Here is a 25,218-nt window from a genome sequence, read left to right on the forward strand (position 1 = left end):
TCTTTAAGGTTTCCAGACTCAAAAGAGAGCAGGGCAATTAAAGGCACAGATGTCCTGTCCTCCATTGAGTCTGGCAACCATATCAGAAGCATACTGCTTCCAGGATTAGGCAGTAGTAGTACAGAGCCATCATGACTAGTAGCTGTTGATAGCCTTTGTGGATTGTTTACCCCTCCCTTTCAAAGCTATCCAAATTAGTGGTCATGACCAAGTTGGTGGCAGCAAATTCCATAGTTGGACTGCCACTGTGTAAAGAAGGACTTCCAGTTGTGTATCCTGAATTGTCCAACATTTGGTTTCATTGGATGACCCAAAGTTATGGTATTATGTGGAAGAACATCTCTCTCTGTCTCTCTCTGTCTCTCTCTCTGTCTCTCTCTCTGTCTCTCTCTCTCTCCCCTTCCCCGCTTTCTCCCCACTATAAGACTTCTGCCATGCCTCTCTTTGCTTGCCTTTTTTATTATACTACAAAGCCCAGATGTTGTCACCTTCCTGCATTGAGGTGTTCCTCCAGCCCATTGATTATATTGATTGCTGTTTTCTGCATTCCCTGCCCCCAGCTCTACAATATTCTTTTCAGGTGCAGCAACCTGCTCTGCATGCAGAATTTGAACTGTGGTTGCAGCATTATGGTGGATATTTTTTGTAATAGTCTTAATCCAGTTGTGGATAGGAGTAAAGGTAAAGATAAAGGGACCCCTGACCATTAGGTCCAGTCATGACCGACTCTGGGGTTGTGGCGCTCATCTCGCATTATTGGCCGAGGGAGCCGGCGTACAGCTTCCAGGTCATGTGGCCAGCATGACAAAGCCGCTTCTGGCGAACCAGAGCAGCACACGGAAACGCCGTTTACCTTCCCGCTGTGACGGTCCCTATTTATCTACTTGCACTTTGACGTGCTTTCAAACTGCTAGGCTGGCAGGAGCTGGGACCGAGCAACGGGAGCTCACCCCGTTGCAGGGATTCGAACCGCCGACCTTCTGATCGGCAAGCTCTAGGCTCTGTGGTTTAACCCACAGCGCCACCTGCGTCCCGTGGATAGGAGTACTCCCTCTTATAAATTTCATTCTTCAGTAATGTCAATACTGAAGACATTTAGGTCTGAGTTAGAATTGATAGATGTTTCACATATAGTACTATCCTGTGCAGCGAGATTATACCTTTTTCCACCAGTGCATCGTATTTGGTTTCTTCTTCCTTACTCCAGTAAGTTGCAATATATCATACTGAAACAACTGATATTTCAGATTGTTTTGTGTGGTTTCTCTTGTTACATAATTTTGTCGGCAAGGTGATGTCTCTGCTTTTTAAGATGCTGTCTAGGTTTGTCATTGCTTTTCTCCCAAGAAGCAGGCGTCTTAATTTCGTGACTGCTGTCACCATCTGCAGTGATCATGGAAACCAAGAAAGTAATATACAGGGTGTTCAAAAAGCCACTGTACACCTACTGTAAATACACTGTCCTTTGGTGTATAGTTACTTTTCAAACACCCTGTATATCATTAAATACTTTAAAGTCAGGATTGATGAATTGTTTTTTAATGTCAATTGACTCTTTTCTTCTCTTTTTCCCTATTTTTGATATATTTGCATTTTTAAAAGGAAAGATCTTCTTCCTGGTCAGTCACTGCCAATTTAGCCCCATTAATCCACATGTGAAGATAGGATTGTTTTGCCCCATTATTTATCACTTTACTGTTGCTTACTGAACTACATTTGTCATTTTACTGCTCATTCACCGAGTTTGGTGAGATCCCCTTTGAGCTCTTCAGTTTACCAGCTGAACAATTTGGTGTTGCCAGCAAACTTGACTACCTCACTTCTCACCCCTAACTCCACTTCATTTAGACGTTAAAAAGCACAGCTCTCAATACTAATCCTTGGGGAACTCCACGTGCTTTCATTGTGAGAACTGTCATTTATTCTGACTTTCTGCTTCCGGTTTTTTTAAGCAGTTACTGATCCATAAGAATGCCTCTCTCCTTATTCCATGACTGCTAAGATTACTCAGGAATTTTTGGTGAGGAACTGTATCAAAAGCTTTTTCAAATTCTTAAGTACACAATGTTTCATACCTAGCCACGGGTTTATTCACAGTCTCAAAGAACACTAAACGGTTAGTGAGACAGGATTTACTTTTGCAGAGCAAGACTTGTTCTTCGATACACTTGGTAATCTTTATTAATGCTTTCCACCAGTGAGAAGATACCAGTTTCATGTATAGACAGGCATCCACTCTAGTGAAATTAGTTTTAACAATCCAATCCTATGCATGTCTACTCATTGAGTTCCATGAGATGTAATCCCAGGAAAGGATTGCTGCCCACGTGAGTGGTGGATCTGTTTAGAATTAAGATAGCATCAACACATTTTTGCGATTAACCCGCCACCCCCTTCAAGATGAAATTAGTTGTTTTGCTTCCAGCTTGCTTCTGGAAAGAGGTTCAGTTAATCCAGACCATGTATGCCTGGTATATTGCTTTACACATCCTGGTACCCTCTAGATATGTTGAACCAGAACCCCCATCAGCCTCAGCCATCATGACCATCACTCAGTGATGAATTGGCTTATAGTCCAAAACATCTGGAGGGCATCAGATTGGGGAAGGTTTGCTTAGACCAATGTTAAGGGATCATTTGATGCCAGCACCCAGCTTTGGAACATATGTCAATGTCAAGATTATATAAAAAACAGTGGTGTTTTTTTAAAAGGGCCCTGAGCCTGTACAGAGTGTCTTATTTAACTGTTGTTCATTCCCTGCTGAATAAGCAATCCAGCTAAAGACCATTGCTCTATCTAAAGACTGTTCCTCTCTTGATTGGCAGCTGCTTTCCAGGGTCTCGGAGAGGGACATTTCCTAATCCTACCAAAAGCTCACTGTATGGTGAAAATATAGCTCATCAAGTTAAAGGCCAGTCTTAAAGCTTCCTCCATAAAATGTTGGCTTTCCATATATTGTGGGTTTTAAATGGAACCTAATGTTTGCACAAACAGGCTACAGTAAACATGACCTTCATGAATGCGAAATGCAGCTCAGCCTTAATTGAAGCCATGACTGGTACAGGTGAAACTCGGAAAATTAGAATATCGTCGAAAAGTGATTTATTTCAGTAATGCAATTTAAAAGGTGAAACCAATATATGAGATAGATGCATGACATGCAAAGCAAGATATGTCAAGCCTTTATTTGTTGTAATTGTAATTATTTGTTATTAGGCGGGTCAATTATAAATGGAATGTAATTAATGAAATGTAATAGTGATGTTTATTTTTGTATTACTGTAACTATTTGTTTTTTTACTGTGGAATTTCCAAAAGAAAGCATTTGTAAAAATTAAAAGGAAAATAAATAATAATAAGTTGCATTACTGAAATAAATGCACTTTCGACAATATTCTAATTTTTCCAGTTTCACCTGTACATACTTCTTTCTTTCTTTCTTTCTTTCTTTCTTTCTTTCTTTCTTTGGTGTTAGAGATACCATGCTGATGCAATTATATTTTTGATAGCTGTGTGGAAAACCAAGGAATTGGTAGCTACCTACAAAAGTGATATGGGCACTGCCCTCACACATCTTTGATTATTTCATATTATTTTGCATATCTGTTGATTTTATGGAGTGAATGTTGTCAAGACTGCAAATTAAAATGTGCAAGAAAGGCAAAATATGATGTTTTTGTTTAATGTCCTAGTGGCTTAAAGGCTGGATTTAGTGGCTCAAATGCTTCGTTCGGAAGTAATTCTTTAGTGCAAATATGGGTTCTGATTTCATACTGTTCTTCGAATTGACAGGTGACCATTGCCATCAGTAAAGAAATTGGGGTTGGCATAACCCTGTACATATTTATGCAGTAGCTACATTGTGGGGAGAGAAGGGTGTAGTTGAAGAACAAGAGTGGGGCATGTACAGAGATAGATACATACGCCAAGCAGTGAATGAACACAGGGTATTGATCGTGGCTGGAACCACAGACGTTAATGCAAGACCTCTTGTGGTAAGTTTTGCTAAGTTAATGAGATTACTTTTTAGTTGCATTCATGTTACTGGTTGTTGTTTTTTTCTCCATCTGAGCATTTGCTGTGGCATTTTCAACAAAAATATATTTGTTTTCTCATTCTGCCCATGTTCTGTATCAAAATTACTTTATTTTTTTGCAATCATTATTAGTTGGGTGGAACGACGAGGGGGAAATGAAAAACGTGAACCAAACTTCAGTTCAATTTCTTTCTGCTTTTCTTGCAGGTAGAATACGATATCATCTGTTAGGAATTATACTGCTAGAAGAGAAGAGTACGAAAAGGCAATTAAGAGCCTCGCTCCAAAGGATTCTTACCCAGGCAGGTATGATTGCAGTTCTTTGATTTGAATTTCTTTGCCTTTGATAGATGTGCTTTGCTTTGCTGTGTGCTTAAAGTGGCGTGTGGGCACAGATGAGGGAGGCAAATTATAGAGAAGAGTCTGAATATAGAGAAGAGTCTGAATGAGATCGGATTTTTTTTCCAGTTTCTGTAAAAGTGTTAGAATAATAAGATGTCTTTTCTCTCTTTCTCATTGTAGATTTTAAAGAGGATTACATAGAGAAGGGCATTCATTTCCGTAGCAAATTTCCTCCCAGAAGACTCGGGAAGATGAGCATGACAAAAATTAAAGTGTACTTTGCTGTCTGCTGCATAATTTCACATTGTGGATTTTTTTGAGGAAAGAGTGAACATTCAGACCATGAGATTGTGGGACAAGGCTGCCTATTTCAACCCCCAACCCCACCCCGCTGTGTGTGTATCTTTGTATATAATTTATATAAAGTGAACCAAACACCATATAGTAGTAAATAATTATTACTCTAGAACTTCCAGTAATAAAAAAAATAGCAAAAGTGAGGTGAAATATTCAACAGTTGGGTTTCTTTCCCTGGTTGCTTGATGACTGGGAAACTATTGTTTTTATTGATAATATTTATCCCTGAAATAGTTCATATTTCATATCTGAAGTACTGAGGAGGATGTGACTCTCATTTTGATTTTAGGTTAGTGTCTAATGTCAAGGTCAATATCTTTCCTTTTCCACAGCTATTTCAAAATCAGTCCTTTGTTTATAGGGGTGTAAATTGCAAGTACATGAATGCTAGTGGCTAGATACATTTATTTATTTTTAAAAATCCACACTTTGGAATGCCCAGTTATAGATGTGTTTTTGAAAAATGAAGCACATCTATACAAAATATTAATTTGGCATTCATGTGTTAAAGCTGTATTTTTAAAGGATTCATATTTTCCAACAAGCAGTAAATGTTTGTAAAGATTTCACAGAGGGCGAGGAATTGACAGTCATAAATAACTAGAAGATACTGGGTTAATGCTTTAATAGCAGCAACAAAGTAGCAGCCCCCTTTTGCTGCTACAAGTCCCATCAAGGTAAAAATACCTGGAGAGACTCCCCAACAACTAAAGTCAGGCCAGAAGAAGTCCTAAGCTGTAGCATTTGATAAACAAGCAAGGACATTCCAGTCTTAGCACTTTGAGGTATCATTTTAGACCTAAATGCTGAGATTGTATTAGGTCTTGGGTACCAATGGTTTTTCATTGTGTAATTGCTCACACTTTGCACCCACTGAGACAGATACATTTTCTTGCTAGTGTGATCAGGGATGATACAATTCCATAGAAATTATTGCAGTTAGCATTAGAATCAAATTGGAGCAGTTTTATCCATCAGAAGAAATGAGAAATACTGCTTTTGAATAAACTACACTCTATTCAACCTCATGTAAATATTTATATAAATGTGCCCTGTCGGACTTTACTTTCCTTTTTTTTCAGCAGGAGGGGTATGTTTCTAAAACTGAACTCAGATTAGCTGGATGCAATACATATTGTATGTATCCCCTAAGAGCACAATAAATTATAATGCGGAAACAAAATACTGAGGCATTTGTGCAGTCCCACTCCCCAAATTAGGGATGTTTTAGATTTCTGTCTGACATTCTTGGTTAGAGCTCTCAGAGAAGTATATAATAAAAGCATTAGACACACACACACACACACACACACACACACACACACACACACACTTTAAAACCGTATCGAAAATCTTCCAATTAACTGTAATACAAAGCCAAACCAACAAAAATAGAAAATAAGAATAATGAGTTTATTCCAGCATACAGTAAATAGTTCATCAGATCATTTGAACGTCAGAAGACGAATGGTTTGGCTAGACCTTCCTAGGATTTGTTTCCATTTACTGTGGTTGGGGCATGAGTAGCAAATGACCGAAAGCCAGTCCTTTGCAGATGAACTCAGAGCGTTGATGGGGACATATGGGGGAAAGTGCTTCTTAAGATAACCAGAGCCCATATCATTAGTCTACAGTCCTCCACACACTTACCCAAGAGTCAACCCCAGTGAAGTCAACAAAAGTTACTGTACTTCTGAATAGACAAGTTTACGGCTGCACTGTTGCTGTTTTAAAGTTCAAAGCTATTTCCTGAATTGGCACTGGTTCACTTTATGAGCTGTGGTAATGGTTCCTTCAACTGGCCGCAATCACAAATCTGCATACTGTATTCTGGGTGAGCGAAACATTAAAGTCTCTGCCTGAAAATGCCCCATATTTCATGCCAGTAATTCTACTTCCCTGTTCTATAGTAAGGTTCCTTTCATCTGAGATTGTCGAGGGATTTTTTTTATGTGCCTTAGCTTTGACAGTCCTTAGGGTATACTTTGTAGGAAGGCACACAGCCCCTAATGCACTTAGTTGGAAAAAAACTGCTATGTGTCCATAGGATTTTATCTGTAGGGCTGAGAAAAATATATATACAGAAATTGGGGCTGACTTTCTTCTTCCCCAGACCACATAATAATTAAATAAAGGCATATTATATTGGTGTATGCTTCCTAAGAAATCCTAATTTTATTATAATGTTATAGGGTAAACATTTAGAAAATGGAATATTTGTGTACAGGGAGTGTAAGTATGAAATAGTCCTAAATCAGACAGTTGTATTTTCCAAATGTAATGACTTATATTCAGTCCAACTCTGCTAATGCAAGCCACCCTGCTAACACAGTAGACCCTTGTGCCAAAATCTGCTCTTGTAAATCAGACACCAGCCCCCAGGTATTTTTACCCTTTGGACTCTTAGCTTTGTAATTAGGAGGAAGAAACAAGGCTGGAGGTTTTATTTGCACATTCATTTATGGGAGTGCTTGCTGCTTGTTTTATTTTTATTTTATTTTTAAGAAACGGGTATAGATTGCATCACTCGTTGTACCATGTAGCACTAATCCATGTAGAATATAAAAAGACAAAAGCATGCATACCAAGTGGCCTACAGACCCTTACATAGGTTGCAGACATTCAGAACTTGTGTTTTTGCTTGCAGCCGTGGCTAATGCTGTTCAGACATTATGAGGATTGTCTGTGTCCTTGTGCGCAAGTGAGCATCTGCAGCCGCGAATTTTCAGGGGGAGGCACAAAAACAAGCGAGGAGTTATTTTTTGATGCATTCCAGAGATAGAGAAAGACATGTAAATAATTGGGCTTTAATCTGAAAAGTTCTGTTGAAGCATTTAAAAAATGTTTATTTCAGTTAAACATACCAATCAGTATGACAGACTGCAAGGGTTCTGTAGCCCTGAAGTCAAAGCCAACGGATAAGATGGTTGTGCAATCTGGCATTTGGTGTGCTGCTGTTAGCAGAAAAGTTAAAGAGAGAGTTGCTAGGGTTGATCTGAGATGCTAGTGCCATAATGATTCCCCACCCCATCCCCACCCCTCCGCCTTTTAACCAGACACCTAATCATGGGTTTGACCTTGGTCTTTGACATGAATGGCATGCTGCAGTTGCTTTAGAGTCTGAGGGCATCTGAATCCCTTAGGAAAATGCCACCATGAAACATTGCAACTTAGGACACGGAACTGCATTGCTGTGTTTTCCCATGGATGGTATTTCTTTGAGGTGCTTCCATACCATTCAGTTGTATTCGCTGTGATTAAGTGGGGACATAGCTGTTGTGGCTGTCATTATTACGGAGATGATTGTTATGTTTAGTTGTGTGATGCAAGCATCTCAGACAGATTTACAAGTACAATTTGTGCATCTTCATTGTTGCAACTCAAGAAAACACCCAAGCTGGTCAAAGTTTTATGACTTTGTTGATGTGCACTCAACAAACAGGACCTCGAAGTGCTCACAATGCATTGATAGTGGTTACTCCAACAAATTATTTTTAGAATTAATTAGCAAGCATTTGTCCCTCTTAATGCTTCAGATGTTCCCCATACCTGGAACTAAGCATAAAACATGTTTGTCATTTCTCTCTCTCACATACAGTATAGAGCAGTGTTTCCCAACCAGTGTGCCTCCAGATGTTTTGGGACTACAACTCCCATCATCCCTAGCTAGCAAGACCAGTGGTCAGGAATGATGGGAGTTGTAGTCCCAAAACATCTGGAGGCACACTGGTTGGGAAACACTGGTATAGAGGACTGAAGCACATGATAAAATAGGCCTAACAGCTGTGGAGTTGCCGTTTAGTCATGTCACACTCTGGAGTATCCAAAGGCAAATTTGGCAGTACAGATGTTTTAATGGACTGTCAGCTTTGTTTTAGTACTTTGTGCTTTGTTTTTCTTCATGGTATTGCGTGGAATCTACAGTAAATGACATGCATAGGGTTGTGCTGGACCGGGTGTGTGAGAAGCGTTTTGCATTTCCTTTTTCTCATGCAATTCTCTAGAGCAGTGTTTCAAAAACTTGGGTTGTCAGCTGGTTTTTTTGGGACAATAGTTCCCATCATTCCTGACCATTGGTCCTGCTCACTAGGGATGATGGGCGTTGTAGTCCAAAAACAGCTGGAGACCCAAGTTTGGGAAACACTGCTCTAATTGTGAGGTCTTTCCTCTTAGGCCTTCCAGGAGCAGAAGATGCCTCCTCCCCCTCCATGGAAGGAGAAACCTGAGGCCCAGGAGCTAAATATGGCCCTCCACCCTTTCTTTCTGGTACTCTCCTTAGTCATGCCCCTTTTCCCTAGGCCACACCCCTCACTGGCCCTCCTTTGCACTCTGTGTTTTTGCCTGTCTGCAATGTATCCTTGAACTCTGGCAATGCCTGTGATACCTACCTGGATTGAGGATGGTGTGTGTAAGAGTGACTGCAAAACTAGCCTACAGTACAATGGTAACATTTCCATGTTTTGCTCTGCTCCCTTTTGCCTCTGACCCCACCACTGGTATATGGCTCCTTGGAAGGTTTCCCAGAAGAGAATGTGCTCCTCAAGCTGCAAAACTCCCCCTGTCTCTGGTTTAATTCCACGGTGTCTTGTGTTGTTTTTTACTTTGTTAAAGAGAAAAGTGGCAAGTATGGTGAAGAAAACAGTGGATCTCTGCCTCCAGTTAATGGATCTTGGAGAGCAGTGATATCTGACTAGTGTTAAGCCCGTCAAAGTGGACAACACTGAGTGAATGGACGAATGGTATCACTCAGTCTAAGCATGTTCCTCTAGCTTTGCCTTAAAACCACCTTCTGGTTTGCATTTAATCTATTGCAAGGGGTCAAACCTTGTGCACGGGTTTGTCAGTGCTTACGTGATTTTTTTTTTTTACAGCTTTTACATAAAGCATGCCACAGTGTAAGCTATTGGCTTAAGATTTGTGATAAACGCTTTTAGTGCTAGTTGCAGTCATCCTGACATTTTTATGACATGAGCTTTGATATGCAGAATAATGGAAATTTGACCTTGTTTAAGATTATTGTGTACTGGTAAAGGATTGATTGGACAATCTGCCCGCAGGAACATCCATTTATTCCTATGTTGTCTAGATCTGATAAAGCTAATCACACATATCACATTGCCACAAATCTTTTTACTGTGGTGCCAAATATTTTGAGTAGTAGGAAGTTCGAAGACTTCTAGGCATCTTAATATACAGGAGAAGGAACAATAAAATTCATTTATTCAAGTACTAAATATCACATATATCTGAATGTAACAGCAGCTGGAAAAATGATAGTGGGTGTTGTCAATCCGTATTTGAATTGCAGAATGTGCTATTTGGGGTGGGTGGGAATCTCTAGAAGGCATATATTTATCCTCTCATTTTTGTAAAAAATCATTTTTGCTTGATGGCACCGTGTCAGCCTTATATAGTAGTTACACCTCCAAGTAGTGGCCAAATATATCCTGTAACTTGGCCTATGAGTTGCAGATGGTCTAAAAGTGCTATGCTATACATGTCTGCTTTAATGGTGGAGTTGAAGGTGAGAGACCATCACAGTCATATTAAATTATGTGCTAGATTTGCCATGAGATTTACATTTTTCGGTATGCTATACTTTTTTTCTTTTTTAAGGAACATACTCCCTGAATTCTGGATTAATCTAGGTTTCTCACCTGGTAGACTCTATTAACATGCTAATGCTGTCATGTGGAATTTTTTCAACCTATACTGACCCAACGCCTGTAAACATTTATCCTTGTAACTCCAGAGATTATTGTAATCCACATGTGTACAGTGAAGCATGAGGCTTCGTAAATGCATACTGCTCACACTCTGACAACACACTTGAGTCCAAAGTCATCAATATTCATTCAAATGCAGAATAAACCGCATTTGGCAAAATCATGCCTGCTAAGTGTTGAAAAGTTAATGGAGTTGAGAAAGAATAGAAAACAGGACTTCTTCCAAAATGGAAATGAACAAGAATTCCCTTCACAGGGAGGAGACTCTGCAGTGGTATGGTGGATATTTACATTGTGTGTTTAAGCCACTGCTACTTTGCGCTCCAAGAACAGCACATACCAGGGCTTAATTTGCGCCAGACTATGCTTCACCTATGCTGTGCTGGAGAACAGAGGTCTGACTCCCTCACTTCAAAGCACCTTGAAATATAAACTCCAAGAAAAGAAGAAAGCTCCCATATCAAGAAATGTGGCATAGGGCTATATCAATCAGTCCCCACTACCTATGGAACCATGAGTATGCAAGTGCACAAATTATGATGGTGAACTTTAGTGAAAGGAGGACTATTTGCACAGAGGAAGTACTTGACACACAAACAAAAAACTACAACTGAAATTAAAAAGAAAGCAGGAAGGCCAGATGGATAACCCTCATAGATATTTCTCCTTAGGATTTCAGAGATACAAACCCCATCAGGATTCATCTGTCCACTGCTGCAAGTGAGAGACATCTCATTACGGGTAAGCAAGGGTGTGTGTTTGTTGATCACCAGGGAGGGTTGGTCCATGCTTCAAAGCTACTGAACACATTTTCTCTCATTCCCTTATGCATTCCAATACATGCAAAACACTTCCAGCGTCCATGGCCACAGATTATTTCTCTCTCCTCTTGGAATATGAAAAACTGAACTGGCTTAACACCTGTCCTCAACAGACTGGAGGTGCAGTGTCTCCCACACAGGAGACGTAGGGTAAGTATGCAGTTTGCATTACGAACTTATTGGCAACAACCTTCCCCTATTTTGTTTTTTTTTATTGCCTGTTAATCCCAACCTTTCTTCAAACTTGTTCAAGCTCTTTCCAAATGGCAAATGGAATCAGAGCAATCTTTTTTAGATAAACGCTAAATGCTTCACTCAGTTATTGCTGTTGCTGTCCAGTCATCACCAACCCATTATTCTCTTCAGGAGCAGAGCTGGGGAGTGGAACAAACAGAATATGAAGACAGAATGCAACACCCCAGATGGGATGAGTGAGTATTGCCTTAAAAATAGCATTATCTCACTGCTATTCCTTAAAAACAGTGCAAACATCAGAGGAACTCCCAATGGAAGAGTGGGAAACTGGGATAAGGCATGTGGAATGCAAGGACACCTAAATGATAACTCTCTTTCTCACATAACATACAACCACAGATAAGCACCTAGTCTCTGGATATATCAGTTACAGCTGCTACATTCATTATTATCACAATGTCTCTCCTATTTTCCCACAGGAAACCAGGAAGCCATCCAACATGCAGAGAAGCAAGGGTACTCTTGACTGAATGCCATGAAAGATGCAAGCATGGCCTACAGTGGCAGCAGAAACCAATGGGAAGCCAGTTGTTTCCATGTGAGGTTGTCACTGTTGGCCTCCCAGGGCTCCTGTGTTTTTCAAAAGTGCACAGTAGATGGAAATCTATCAGGTTTCGCTGTGCTTTCCACAAAGTAGCAACAATGAGGGAAGTTGCGCCTGTAACTCCACTGTCTGCCACACATCTTATACAAGCATAGAGGCCCGGCAAGAACAAAAAGCTGGCAACCACGTTCCTCTGTGAACTTACTCTACAACTGATGCTGATTGATAATTGCTGTGACTGAGCTGTGTCGCTGTTTTTGTCATGGCTAGCTGATTCCTCCCTTCACCCCCTACATGTCTCAATGCGGGTGTCTTCTTGATGGGTCTGCCTAGCAGACTTTCCCCTTTATCTGCTTTGCTTACATCTGTTTTAGACTATGCTTTTTGTTGAGTTGATTCACATGCAGATATTTTGGAATAGCCAAGTAGCTAAACATCATTTAACAATGAAATATGTGAAATAAAGTGCTACAGCTTCTGTTTCATTATTCCACCCCAGAAGGGAAGCTCTGGTCATCTTTGTGTTCCGTCTTCTTCCTTTTTAAAATATAAGCTTTGTTCTTCACTTTCTTAAAATACTTCTAACAAACAATCCCGTACATCCCCCCACCCAACATTCCATGCATATACAATGTAAACCATACAGTCAAACATTTTCTGTGTCCCTTCTTGAGCTTGGATTTTGCTCGGAATTATGACTGGCATTTTAAAACTTCTTAATGAGCTTTCCTGGGAGCATGCTGCTGTGGCAATCCAATACTGTTCTGTATCAATAGTAATGTTTTAAAAAACATTTTCATTAAATCTTCAACCTACTTAGTCTGCACTTCCTTTGCAAAATTGTGCTTAGAGAGATGCTAAGCTGATATTAGAATATTAATCAGACAATCTACTGAGTTCTTGACTATTTGTGGGCACTAATTTGAAAGCTATATTATAGGAACGTGTGATTTACCTTTTATAAAAAATAAGGCTTAAGTATTCTATGTCTTTGTAAATTTTGTTTTTTTTTAAATATCTCTTAAGACTCTTGAATAGTTGAGCAGAAAGTCAGTATTCAGTTGATTAGTTGTTGATTAGACTTATTATCGCAGAAGCCTTAAAAAAACAAGAAAGTTATTTAGCGATGGAATCAGAAGAACTACAAGCTTAATTAAAAGAAGTAAGAAGGCACAGACTTTTTTTTTTAGAGAAATGAACATGGATATGCTGTTAAATGGAATGTTTTCTATCAGAAGGTTTTATTACATCAGGGATAGGTGCTTGCAGTTCTTGAAATACTAGCCTTTGAACAATTCTGACGTTTCCTTTCCAAGCTCTCACTGTAAACTGAGAAACACTGGAGTTAGCATTAGTGTGATTCTCAATAACATCAAATTATTCTCTGTAACTCTTCTCTAAAGAGTCAGATGCCATTTAGTAGTTTCTTCATTTAAGATTTTTTGGACAAAGTATATACCTTATTTTATGGGTATGTCTTAAAATATGAGAAACAGGGTAAAAATACCACGGTTGCAGATCACAGATCTGTTTAGAATTGAATTAATTCTGTACTATAGCCTCTGAACATTTTTCCAACAAAAATTAGTAGGCAGTTTAAATTAGAACTATAACTAACTCCATTAAAAAAAAACTTTCTCAGAAAGCCAATTGTTTTAAATAGTATTCATCTGCAATGCTGTTGTTACATTTTTTATTCCTTGCCCTGCCATATCATTTTACAGGATCTACCTGTTTATCAAGAGAATTTAGATTTGTTGAAATTAATAGTTGGCCGCATATTTTGCAGAAGGGTGTGGGGAAGACAGATCCTGAGGTAAATGTGGTCTACATGATGTCCGTCAATCTGCAAGCTCTCCACAGATGCTGATTTATGTAAGCCACAGTATCCTAGAAATTAGAATTTCTAGAACTGTGTATTCATTTAATGGAAGTGACCATAGCATATTTTCAGGCAGTCTTCTCTTAGCATGGTTACCGTTGCCTGAGGGGAGAGTTGAATGAATGTTTTCTGGCTCTGCCTTCTCATCACATCACTATTGTTGCTCTTGCAGCTCTCAATGTGTTTGTGGTTGAACTTCAGTAGCGGGTTTGTATATAACACTAAGTCAGGGCTATTATGAACCATAGTTAATGTTAATCATAATAACCCTAATCAAGCTGAGGCATCACTTAAACCTTGCTCTTTTTTTACACACACACCCCATGCTTATTAAAGCAAACACAAGTAAGGAAGAACTGCTCTTGACTCAAGGCTCTACAGTTTGGGGGCACTGATAGTTCTCTACCCATAGTTACGAGGAGGTCCAGGATTCTGCATAATGCTGAGCAATGGTTAACTTTAAGGTTTATAAACCCTTTAACAATAGGTAATACATCCAAGAGGGACCATAGCTGCCAAGTTATCCCTTTTTTTAAGGGATTTTCCCTTATGCTGAATAGGCTTCCTCACGAGAAAAGGGAAAACTTGGCAGCTATGAGAGGGACCCAGGTGGCGCTGTGGTTAAACCACTGAGCCTAGAGCTTGCTGATCAGAAGGTCAGCGGTTCGAATCCCTGTGACGGGGTGAGCTCCCGTTGCTTGGTCCCAGCTCCTGCCAACCTAGCAGTTCGAAAGCATGTCAAAATGCAAGTAGATAAATAGGAAGGTAAACGGCGTTTCCATGTGCTGCTCTGGTTCGCCAGAAGCGGCTTTGTCATGCTGGCCACATGACCTGGAAGCTATACGCCGGCTCCCTAGGCCAATAATGCGAGATGAGCGTGCAACCCCAGAGTCGGTCACAACTGGACCTAATGGTCAGGGGTCCCTTTACCTTTACCTTTACCTAATACATCCAAGACATTATTCTGTAGCTTGGTTGGGGGGTAGAGCTCAGCAGAGACTCCTGTGTGTGTGTGGGGGGGGGGGGTCTTCACTCTGGTCCCCTTTTCAGGCACAAATTAGGCCCGCCTCCTCGACTGGCACCGCAGTTGGATTCTCAATCTCCCACCCTACCTCCCTGTGTTTTTGCTTTATTTTTTTAAACTGTGTTCTGTTGGTTTGTGTGCAGACCTTGCTATAGATGTTTCGGTCACTGTATTTGGGGCCAGGAAGAAAGTTTGCCTTCAGACAAACTGGCTGGTCTCCAGGCAGGGGCGTGGGAAGGGGGTTGCGGGATGCCCCGGGTGTCATCCTGAAGGGGAGTGGCATTTGGTGCGGGGCCGCCCCACGATTCCCCCAAGCCCAGCGAGCGGGCAAAGCGGTGAAGCAGCTGCTGCAGCTCTCCCCCTTCCCTGGCTCACTGTAGGCTTGGGAGTCAGCCTGAAGGGGGTGACATTCAGCGCCCTCCCGCGCCAAGATTGGCCCCCAGGGAGGACCGCACAGTCCCTGTGGGTGGATCACCCCGCCCCTGGGACAGATCACCCCAGCCCTGGGTACACTGCATGTGTGCCGCTCTGGGTGCCAGAGCACCCAGCTCTGCCACTGGAGGTTTCCGCCTGCCTCATAGAAATTGTCACAACTTGGGCAGAGTGTCCTTAGTCTAGGACACGCGTCTAGTGTCCTTAGTCTAGGACACTTGAGCAGAGTGTCCTTAGTCTAGGACACTTAGTCTAGGACATGCGGGGTATTGTATGTCTTTGTTGACCCCCCCCCCAAAAAAACAGGGTATCCCGTAAAAGGGATCCTAGGGGAGGTGTTTCTGTCTGTATGCCCAGACAGGGGAAAGGACATAGCGCTCCCCAAGGTGGCGATCCTGATGGTTTGCTCCTATTTGATGTAGGTCATAGGACAATCCTATACCAGGATCGACCCCTGGTAAGCAGTCAGCAAACGGGCTGACCGATTGGAAACCCCCAGTGCCTGATCCCAAACTCACATCTCTAATATAAATTAAGTCGTTTTAATCCGAGAATTTTGTCCTGTTGTTCCTTTCCTTACTTGCATGGCACCTGGCAGTGGGCTCACTGCACCTTGGCAAGCAACTTACAAAATCCATGCTCGAGTCAAAATGTTTTAAATTGCACCTTAATTGAAAGTTTTAAATTTGGCACGATGGGTCTGTGCACCTGGCTGTTAAACCAGAAGGTTGGTAGTTTGAGCCAACCCAGGGATGGCTGGGGGCAGGATTCCTGCATTGCAGGGGGCTGAACCGGATGACCCTCGGGGGTCCCTTCCATTTCTACAATTCTATGATTCTATCAGAAGAACCGTAACAGAGAAACTCGCGTATTTAAAGGACCTTGCCATGGACGGGAAAAACCCCCACGGGAAAGCCTTTTGTTCTGAAGGGAACACTATGGCCACTGTGCTTGAAAATGTCTCTTCTCTTTTGCAGTTCTGAGTCAGCGTTAGGCCCTTTCCCAGCTGTCTGTGGGCTGACATCGATCTGGAACCAAATTTGTGCTTTCCTCCATCTGAGATGTGTCTGCAACAAACCCCACAATGTGGCATTTCTCTAATCATTGTTAGAATTAACCAAGCAGAAAGGGTACCTTTCCCATCCTTTTTGTAATGAACACTTTCACCCTTAAGCAGATACGTTAAATTATGACCAAGTAAATGATCAGGTTTTTCAAATACCATTGGATGTAAATTTTAAAGCTCAGTCAAATTGGGATAGTGCAATGCATTGGAACCTGTGTTACGCTGTGGAGGTGTTGGGCTGCTATTACATATGCCCCAAAGCGTATGGCTTAGCCATTTTTTTTTTACCTAGGACTGGGTGGTGTGTGGAGGTGGGAGATTTCTAATGGATGGATTGGAAAGAGAAATGTCTAACTTTGCGCACTTTTGTGCAGCTTAGTCAGGACCACAACACAGGAAAAATAAAAAGTGGCACCACATCTGCATTGAATGGAAGTAGAGCGAAATGCAATGAACTTAAAACCTTAGCTTTTCGAGCATTTATCTCGCTTAGCGTGCTTGCCAGCAGAATAAGGGTAAACATCCAGACTGAGGATAAGATAAGGAGAGCCTTGCAGGCCCATCTAGTCTAGCATCCTGTTCTCACAGTGGCCAACCAGATGCCTATGGGAAGCCTGCAAGCATGACATGACCACGACAGCATTCCCCCCATTTGTGCTCTCCAGAAATTAACATTGAGAGGCCCACTGTCTCTGATACTGGATGATATAGTCATGATGACTAGTAGCTATTGATAACCTTATCTCCATGAATTTCTTTAATCCCCATTTAAAGCCACCCACCTTGCGGTAGCAAATTCCAGTTTAACTATGTGCTGTGTAAGGGATATGCGCTTTTGTCAGTTCAGAATCTTCCGACATTCATCTTCATTGGATCACCCCAAGTTCCCATACTATGGGAGGCAGAGAAAAATCTACTTTCTTCGCACCATTTACGTACCTCTGCCATGTCCCCTCTCTTTTACTCTTCCTTTTTATAAACTAAAAAAGCCTCAAATGATGTAACTTTTATGCCCAGGGGAATTGTTCCAGCCCCAGAACCAGAGTATTCAAGAGTGGATGTGCCACCACCATACGTTCGTATAATCGCATTATGATATTGGCAATTTTATTTTCAATCCCTTTCCTAACATAGAATTGCCTTTTTTCACAGCTGCTGCACAATGGGCAATTACAACTCCAAAGTCAAAATCTTGGCCAGTCACTGCCAGTTCAGATCCCATAAGTGTATATGTGATTTTTTTTGGGGGGGGGGGGAGGTGCCCCGATGCTCACCATTTTATACCTGCTTACATTGAATTGCATTTGCTGTATTAATGCCGCTGCAGTTTGGAGAGATCCTTATGGAGTTCCTCCTAGTCCTTTTTGTTCTTATCACCCTGAACAATTCAATGCCGTTGGCAAACTTAGCTACCTCACTACTCACACCTAACTAGATCATTTAGGAAAAGGTTGTATGTATTATAGAAACTTCATAAAATATTCAGAATTTAATCTAGGTAATTGTTTAATCAAACTGTCTTCCACAGGAGTTGTGAGGGGGAAAATAGTAATTACATTCCCAAAAAGGAACACCACAAATAGGCATAATGAATACAACAAAAACAACCCCACCTTCCAGTTACCCAGCTAATTATACACAGAACAATGAATGGCTTGTTGGGAACTTAGAAACCAATTGGAAAGGTTTTCCTACGCAAGATAATAAACTGAAAGTCACTTTCTGATCTTCTCCAGAATTCCATTGTCTGTTGCATTTTGCCATCAGGAATAGGGAAGAAAAGCTTTTAAGCAAGTTTGATTTATACTGCAAACAGGAAAAGTATTATGAGGCAAGCCTGCATCTTATGATAGACATCTAGGAATACTCATCTCTGACAGCCTATACATCTTTGACGAACGGGGTGGAAACTCTGGCTTGTGTCCATGGACGATGTATGACACTCCATTCATGTGCCAATTCATCCTAAGTGCCTTTGGGAGCTGTTCAGTTTTCAAACATAATGTAATAGTTGTTGAGCTCCAACATGGTTGCCCTTTTGCATGGCCAACTTTTCCCCACCCCCTGCCCTGATAGAATTTTTGGCAAATGCTGAAGACACACCTCTTTACCCTAACCTTTGATACCTGAGATGTGTGTTTTCAAGACCCACCCTACTCCTGTGCTTGTAATTTGTTTCAACTATGTTTCATTCTGAATTTTAAATTGTTGTAACCCCACCGCCCTGGGACCTGCTGGTGAAGAGTGGATACAAATGCAGTAAGGAATTTATTGATAATATTGAATAAGGATACAGTAGTTAGATATTTTAAAGGCATTATACATTAATGCTTAAAACTTTCTCAGTTGATTCAGCTCACTCTCACTTTAGGCCAATCTGGGTGTTACTCTCAATGTGGAATTCCAGAAACAGCCACCATTTTGACTACTGCATTTGAAATAACATATTATTTGGCACTCAGCATCTTAATAGACATATACAGGGCTTAACCCAGCCAAGGCTAAGTCCCATTGGTTTCAGTGGGAGAATTAAATACAGTCTTAAAATATCTTCCAAAATAGCAATGGTATCTAAACATTTTTAGTTACAGGTAGGTAGCCGTGTTGGTCTGATGTAGTCAAAACAAAATAAAAAAAATCCTCCCAGCAGCACCTTAGAGACCAACTAAGTTTGTTATTGGCATGAGCTTTTGTGTACATGCACACGAAATCTGAAGAAGTGTGCATGCACACAAAAGCTCATACCAATGACAAACTTAGTTGGTCTCTAAGGTGCTGCTGGAAGGAATTTTTTTATTAAACGTTTTTAGCTTTGGCTACATAATAAACTTCATGATTTACAACACAATCCTATGCACACATAAAAATGCATAGAATTGCAGCACAACTAAGGAATAAACTAGACGAGATGGTAAAAGTGGGACTGAATTTAATTTGTGTAGGGAGGTTTTCTTCTAAAAATCACCTGTGCCCTTTCCTCCCCATTCAGAATCAGGGGGAGGGGCCTGGCTGTTGCAGTCTCAATTGAGATTGCCTTGCTGCAGCTGCTCTTAGCGACTGGAGAGAACCTTGAGCAGACACAGCACCTCGGCTCTGCTTCCTTTCTGTACTTTGCCTGCTGATTGCAGCATCTGGGCTTCATGAGGCATGGGACCCTCACCTGTCCCAAGCCTACTCCAACTGAGGAATCACACACCTCCTCAAAGAGCTAGTGAGCCCCACCTGGGCAGCTAGGTAGCTGGGCTGTGAGCCTCTGCCTTCCTCAGCCTCCTAGAACGTCCCTCCTTATGCTCCCTATGCCTCAGAGCCCACCGAGTTTGTGGAGACTGGGGACCCTCTGCCTCCGGCAATGGGTCCTGTTTTGGTTCCTGTGCACTGTCCCCAGGTCTGGATTTAGGTTTTATGAGGCCCTAAGCTACTGAAGGTAATGGGGCCCTTTATATGTCCAGCTGTCCTTTTGTCAACAACAAATTGTTGCTGTTTTTTGTGTTGGAATATATGGTATGTGGTAATTTATGGACCTAATAGGTATCTAAAGCCATTTGCCACTGTTGCTGTATGTAGGTTTTATTTTATTTGTTTTTCATCTTACATTTTGAAAATGTACATCCATTTTTTCCATTTAAATTCTCCCCCCCCCAAGAGAGTGGGGCCCAAACTATAGCTTGTTTAGCTTATACGTAAATCCGGCACTGACTGTCCCCCATCCCCTCACCATCCCCCATCACGCTGTGAGTACTTCCTACACCAACCTCTCTTTCTCCATTCCCCGGTGTGTCCCTCCCCCAGCTACACCCCTCGCCAGGATCCTCTTCCTCCTCCCCAACGTCCTGCCAGTTCATGACACTGTGATTTTTCACAAAAGCAATTGCTGCTCATGGGACACATTGTAATAGTTCCTTGTGCATAACGTAAGTCCATGCTATTTGCCACAGGGAAGGTGCAATAAAAAAGGGGTCTGCGTGATGTCCCGAATGTCGCCGTCTTCCTTCTTCTAACCCAAGTCTGCAGATGCACACTTCCACGGACAGGTGTACACAGACAGTGGGTGTCCCTGCTGTTTTCTCTCACTGCTGAGTTTCAAAAATACATTTGTGTTTCCTGAGTCTGGACTTGCATACCAGCTCGATAATAATGGCCACCTAGGCTGCCTGTACCTTATACTGTACAGCATTTGTTTATCCTTCGTCAGGAGCCATAGCAGGTGCTGAGGGGGACCCCAAACTCCAGCCAAGGGGTGCAATGTGAGCTCACAGAAGGCAATTCCAATAACAGACTTTCAATGGTAATGAGAGAATCCAGGGAATGGAATATGTGTGTGAGTGAAAGCCTATAGTGAAAGCAGAGGCAGCCAGCTACCAGGAGCTTTCGGCGTCTTACTTCTCAAACACTGTTCCACAAATCCCCTGCCTTTGACGATCCTCCACCTCCCACTGCGAGTTACCCTGCTAGTTGCTCCCTCTTGCTGCTTCTCTCCCAGCGTATTCATGCCCCATTCCCCCTTTTCCTGCACCCTGCATCTGTTGAAGGAAGCAGTGCAGATAACAACATTCTTCCCTGAAAGCTTATCTTTGGAGCTATGCAGATATGCACAGTTCTTCGCAGAGAAGCAGCTTCAAAAATAGCTAGTGAACTAACTAACTAGCTGGGCAGATTGTCATGGCCATTCTGCCAATGGAAATACAATGGAGAACAAAACCTCTCCCTCCTATTTCTGCTGTAAGGTCAAGGTTGGGTTGTGGGGAGGAAGATTGAGGAAAAGGGATGGTAAACTGGTTCTACAGGAAGGAAGCCACTCCCACAGACACCATAAGTAGCGCCATGAAGCTGGTGCACATGAGATAAAGAGCAGTACCAAAAATCCAATGACGCAAAAGGTTGGCATAAGCCTAATCTGAGAAATCCTTGAATGAGAGGTCCAGAAGTAGCAGTGTCAACACAAATGTGGGGGAGCATCATATGCCTTGTAAGGAGGCAAGGACTGATAATCCCAATGAATAAGACTAATGTAATTTAGTCCTGTGTTGAAATTGTTTGTTTGTTTCTACTTTACTGCTCCAAGATAAAGAATAATTCTAAAGCCTTTTAAAATGCGCATTTCAAAATTATATTTAAAGCTCATAAAGCACGTCAAGACTTCAAAACCCACTAGGAATATGGTATTGTATAATAACCTTCACAGTTGCCATGGAATTAAGAAAATAACTTTTGGTAAAAAGTATAAGGTCTGATCCAACTCCCCTTATGCACATTCTAGAGAGCAGGGGTGTGTGAGGGGGGACTTCTCAAGTTCAGTACATACACAAAGCTTCCTCTGACACAGAAGTGAATGATACAGCCCTGACTGCACACAGTTAAAAAACAAAACACATTGCAGTGTATTATCACGCTCTGCAGTTATCCCCATAAAGAAGACTGGGTTGTATTGAAGTCTTATAACGTTGTGCTCTTGATGCTCTATAGCAGGGATGGGAAACTTGTGACCACCACCCAATGCGTTCTTTCTTGGACTCCATTGTACCTGACCATTGGTCATGCTAGCGGATGGGAGCCCTGCTCCATAGTAACAGCATCATTATTGCTGATTTATTTTGTGCTGATAAATACAGTATTTTTCTAATTACACACCCGTGTGCAGTGAAAACATCCTGCTTAATGTATTTGCTATAGGTAAACATTCAGATCCTTAAAAATGTTGATTTGAAAGTAGGTCTTGCTGAAATTGGTGGGGTTAACTTGCAAGTAAATATCTTTCTGGATTGAAGTGCAAGTTCCAAAAATATCGTATCATGAAAGAAAAGACGAGCCAACATAATAAAGCTACTTTAGAGCTGCATCAGTTCACTATATAATTACTATTCTGAAAATGTCAAATTTGAATGTAATGTCTGTAAATTGCTTGTTTCAAATATCAGTAGGAAAACTCTTTGAGTGGTGAAGTTCGGCAGAAGATTTTATGTGACATTTCCACCCCCTACCGTTTTTTTTGAATTAGCCATACAACGTTCAACATAATTGAATTACTTATTTGATGCCTGGACAGAGAGGCAGCCGTGTTGTAATCTCTCTCGCTCCAAATGCAACATGCTGCCTTTGTCACCGTTGACATTAATTATTGATAAAGGTTTCAGAAATAGTGCATGTGCGTGTAATATAAGATAGAGGCTGCGGAGATGCTAGAGGGATTTATAGGCAGTGCTGCACCTGTGGCATTGGGGCTTGTGCATGTCTGAACTTTGGATTCTGCCGTGAGCTGCCGAAGATCTGCATCAGTGAGAGAATAAATGATGGGAAGATGAATCGCCAAGCTTACTTCTATCGTGTCCCTCCACAGGAACTGCACAGAAGGACCCAGCTTCAGCCTGAGCCAGCAAAGACGAAAGCTCTTCAGACCGTCATAGAAATGAAGGTATGGACTTTTAATGCTTACCAGCATGCTTCAGTTTAATGTGATAACCACACCATTAATGCCTGTTGGCTGAAGCATAAAATGATTCCCAGCTTTTATTCTAGTCATGGGTTTGCACAGCATGACTGTGTCACATTGCCACCCACATTTTGTTCCCAAATGCGTGTCGTATCTGTTAAACTTCCCATACTTAGTGTGGGATGCTACCACTTTGGGCAAAATATGACAATATTCATTGTCTCCCAAAAGGATATCATTTTCCATTGTGCAGTATTTTCCTGACAAATAAAAAATATTGCACTCCTTTCTCTCAGCCAGCACAGCTGTTTTCTCAAGCAACTTGCCTGCTGACATATTTGTAGCAAGAGACCGAACAATCTGAGTTTGCAGGTTTTAGAGACTAGGAAACAGAAGTGGCTTTTCTGAGCAGAATAATAATACTTTAGAGGTTTTATGTTTTGTCAAAGCAGACTTATTATTCTCCATTCTGCACCATAATCATTCTTCACACCTGTTGCCACTATTCTTAATTCAGAAGGAGACTCCTTTAGACCAGGCATCCCCAAACTGCGGCCCTCCAGATGTTTTGGCCTACAACTCCCATGATCCCTAGCTAACAGGACCAGTGGTCAGGGATGATGGGATTTGTAGTCCAAAACATCTGGAGGGCCGAAGTTTGGAGATGCCTGCTTTAGACAGTAGGCATACTATGAAGTAAAATTGTATCAAGGTATGTTTATCTGTGTTACAGAACATGCACAATTTTAACAAACATAAATATTTGGGACATTGTACTCCTTACTTCTACTCCTTACTCAGTACATACGGGGAAATATATAGATGCAGGTGCAATATAAATATAGTCATTATAGCAACATTAAGATATGATCAAATCAAAACTATGTTGATTAGATTTAGGCAGCTATTTACATGACACTATGCATCTCCCCACCCCCAGCACTATAAGCAGAGTGCATTTAAATCCTTACTTCATTCATTCACATAGTACTTCAGTGAGGTAGGTCACTATTTCAGGTATTGGTTTGGAGTCATGTGCACTATTGATGGAGTGATTTGCACCATTTCACTGTTCATTTGATCACTCTAGCTCTCACTCTTTTGAGTTGTTTTTAGATTTGCACTCACTTTCAACTAGTTACCATTTTGAGGGAAGGGGTAAGTCACAATGACATGAAACGCTAAAATGTTTGTGCATCAGGGTTAGGCTCATCAAAGTCATGGGCTCCAGTGAACACTATGCATTTGACAAACCGCAAATACTCTGCTTTTGGCAACAGAATGGCTGGCAAAATTCTTTCCAATTTGCTCGGTCCCATGTAAATCCCTCTATGGAATGACTGAAAACATAGCCATTAAGCTTACCAAGTGACTTGAGTCAATTACCATCTCTCAGCCTAATCTACACATTTATTTATATCCTCCCCCTTTTTAAAAAAGATATAAAATAATAATATTAATAATACTATTTATATCCCACCCATCTGGCTGGATAATGCAAGCAAGATATTTCAGAGAATTGTTCTGAAGATAAAGGGAAGAGAGAAAGAATAATGTGTGCTGTCTCTAGCTCCTTAGAGGAAAGAATCACATGCTGCAAGATCCTTGGCTCAGGAACCAGTCCTTGTGGTAGTGAAAAGGGCGTTGTGGGCAAGAGCCCCCTGAATTAGATCCTGCAGCACCAGGGCCTATAGAACCAGAGCTAGGACCCTCCGGCTGGGCCTGAGGGGCCAAGTGCCTCTCAACCTATCTTGCTGGTCTGCAGGCCAGAGAGCTGGTGCTTTGAGCCTAGGAATCGTGGACTGGAGGCAGAAGCTTAGGAGGCCTCAGTCTACCTCTATCTAGCTTTTGTCAAAGTAAGTTGCTCGCCTGGAGCTCTTTGGGCTGTTGTAACTGGGGCAACACTTAACTTGCCCCGTGGGCTCCTTTACCAGACTCCAGAGGATGTGGCCTTTCTTCTTTCAACCCCTCTCATGTGGGTAGGAAAAAGAACACACCCAAGTGTTTAGTTTCAGTTTCATAGAATATCAGCTTGTTGGGTAGAATTCCAGTGTAGTGATAAATGGCGTACGCATGGACGTGGGGAACAAGGTCTGCACCCACAACTGGACTTTTCCCACTTCTCCCCTTGTGCACCTGCTAGACCCATTCTGGGTTTCCTCCCCGCCCTCCAGAGCAGATTTAGGGGGCATGGGGGAGGGGTTGGAAGTCCCATTGTATGAGTGGACCTCATTCACGTAACAACTTAGTGGAATCCCGCCTGTTGTGTTATACAAACCAGGGGGGTATAGTTTAAAATAAACTT

The 25,218-nt window shown here is 41.6% G+C and overlaps 1 protein-coding gene across 1 annotated transcript in view; it reads left to right on the forward strand.

The window, feature by feature from the left end:
* Window positions 1-25,218, forward strand: part of ERC2 (ELKS/RAB6-interacting/CAST family member 2) — a 361,357-nt gene that overhangs the window by 91,346 nt on the left and 244,793 nt on the right. The window contains exon 3 of the mRNA XM_060271028.1: window positions 22,821-22,895. Coding sequence (XP_060127011.1) covers window positions 22,821-22,895 — 75 coding nt within the window. The remainder of the gene's footprint in view (window positions 1-22,820; window positions 22,896-25,218) is intronic.

This window comes from Zootoca vivipara, chromosome 2 (genome assembly GCF_963506605.1).
Source record: "Zootoca vivipara chromosome 2, rZooViv1.1, whole genome shotgun sequence".
NCBI classification, from domain to species: domain Eukaryota; kingdom Metazoa; phylum Chordata; class Lepidosauria; order Squamata; family Lacertidae; genus Zootoca; species Zootoca vivipara.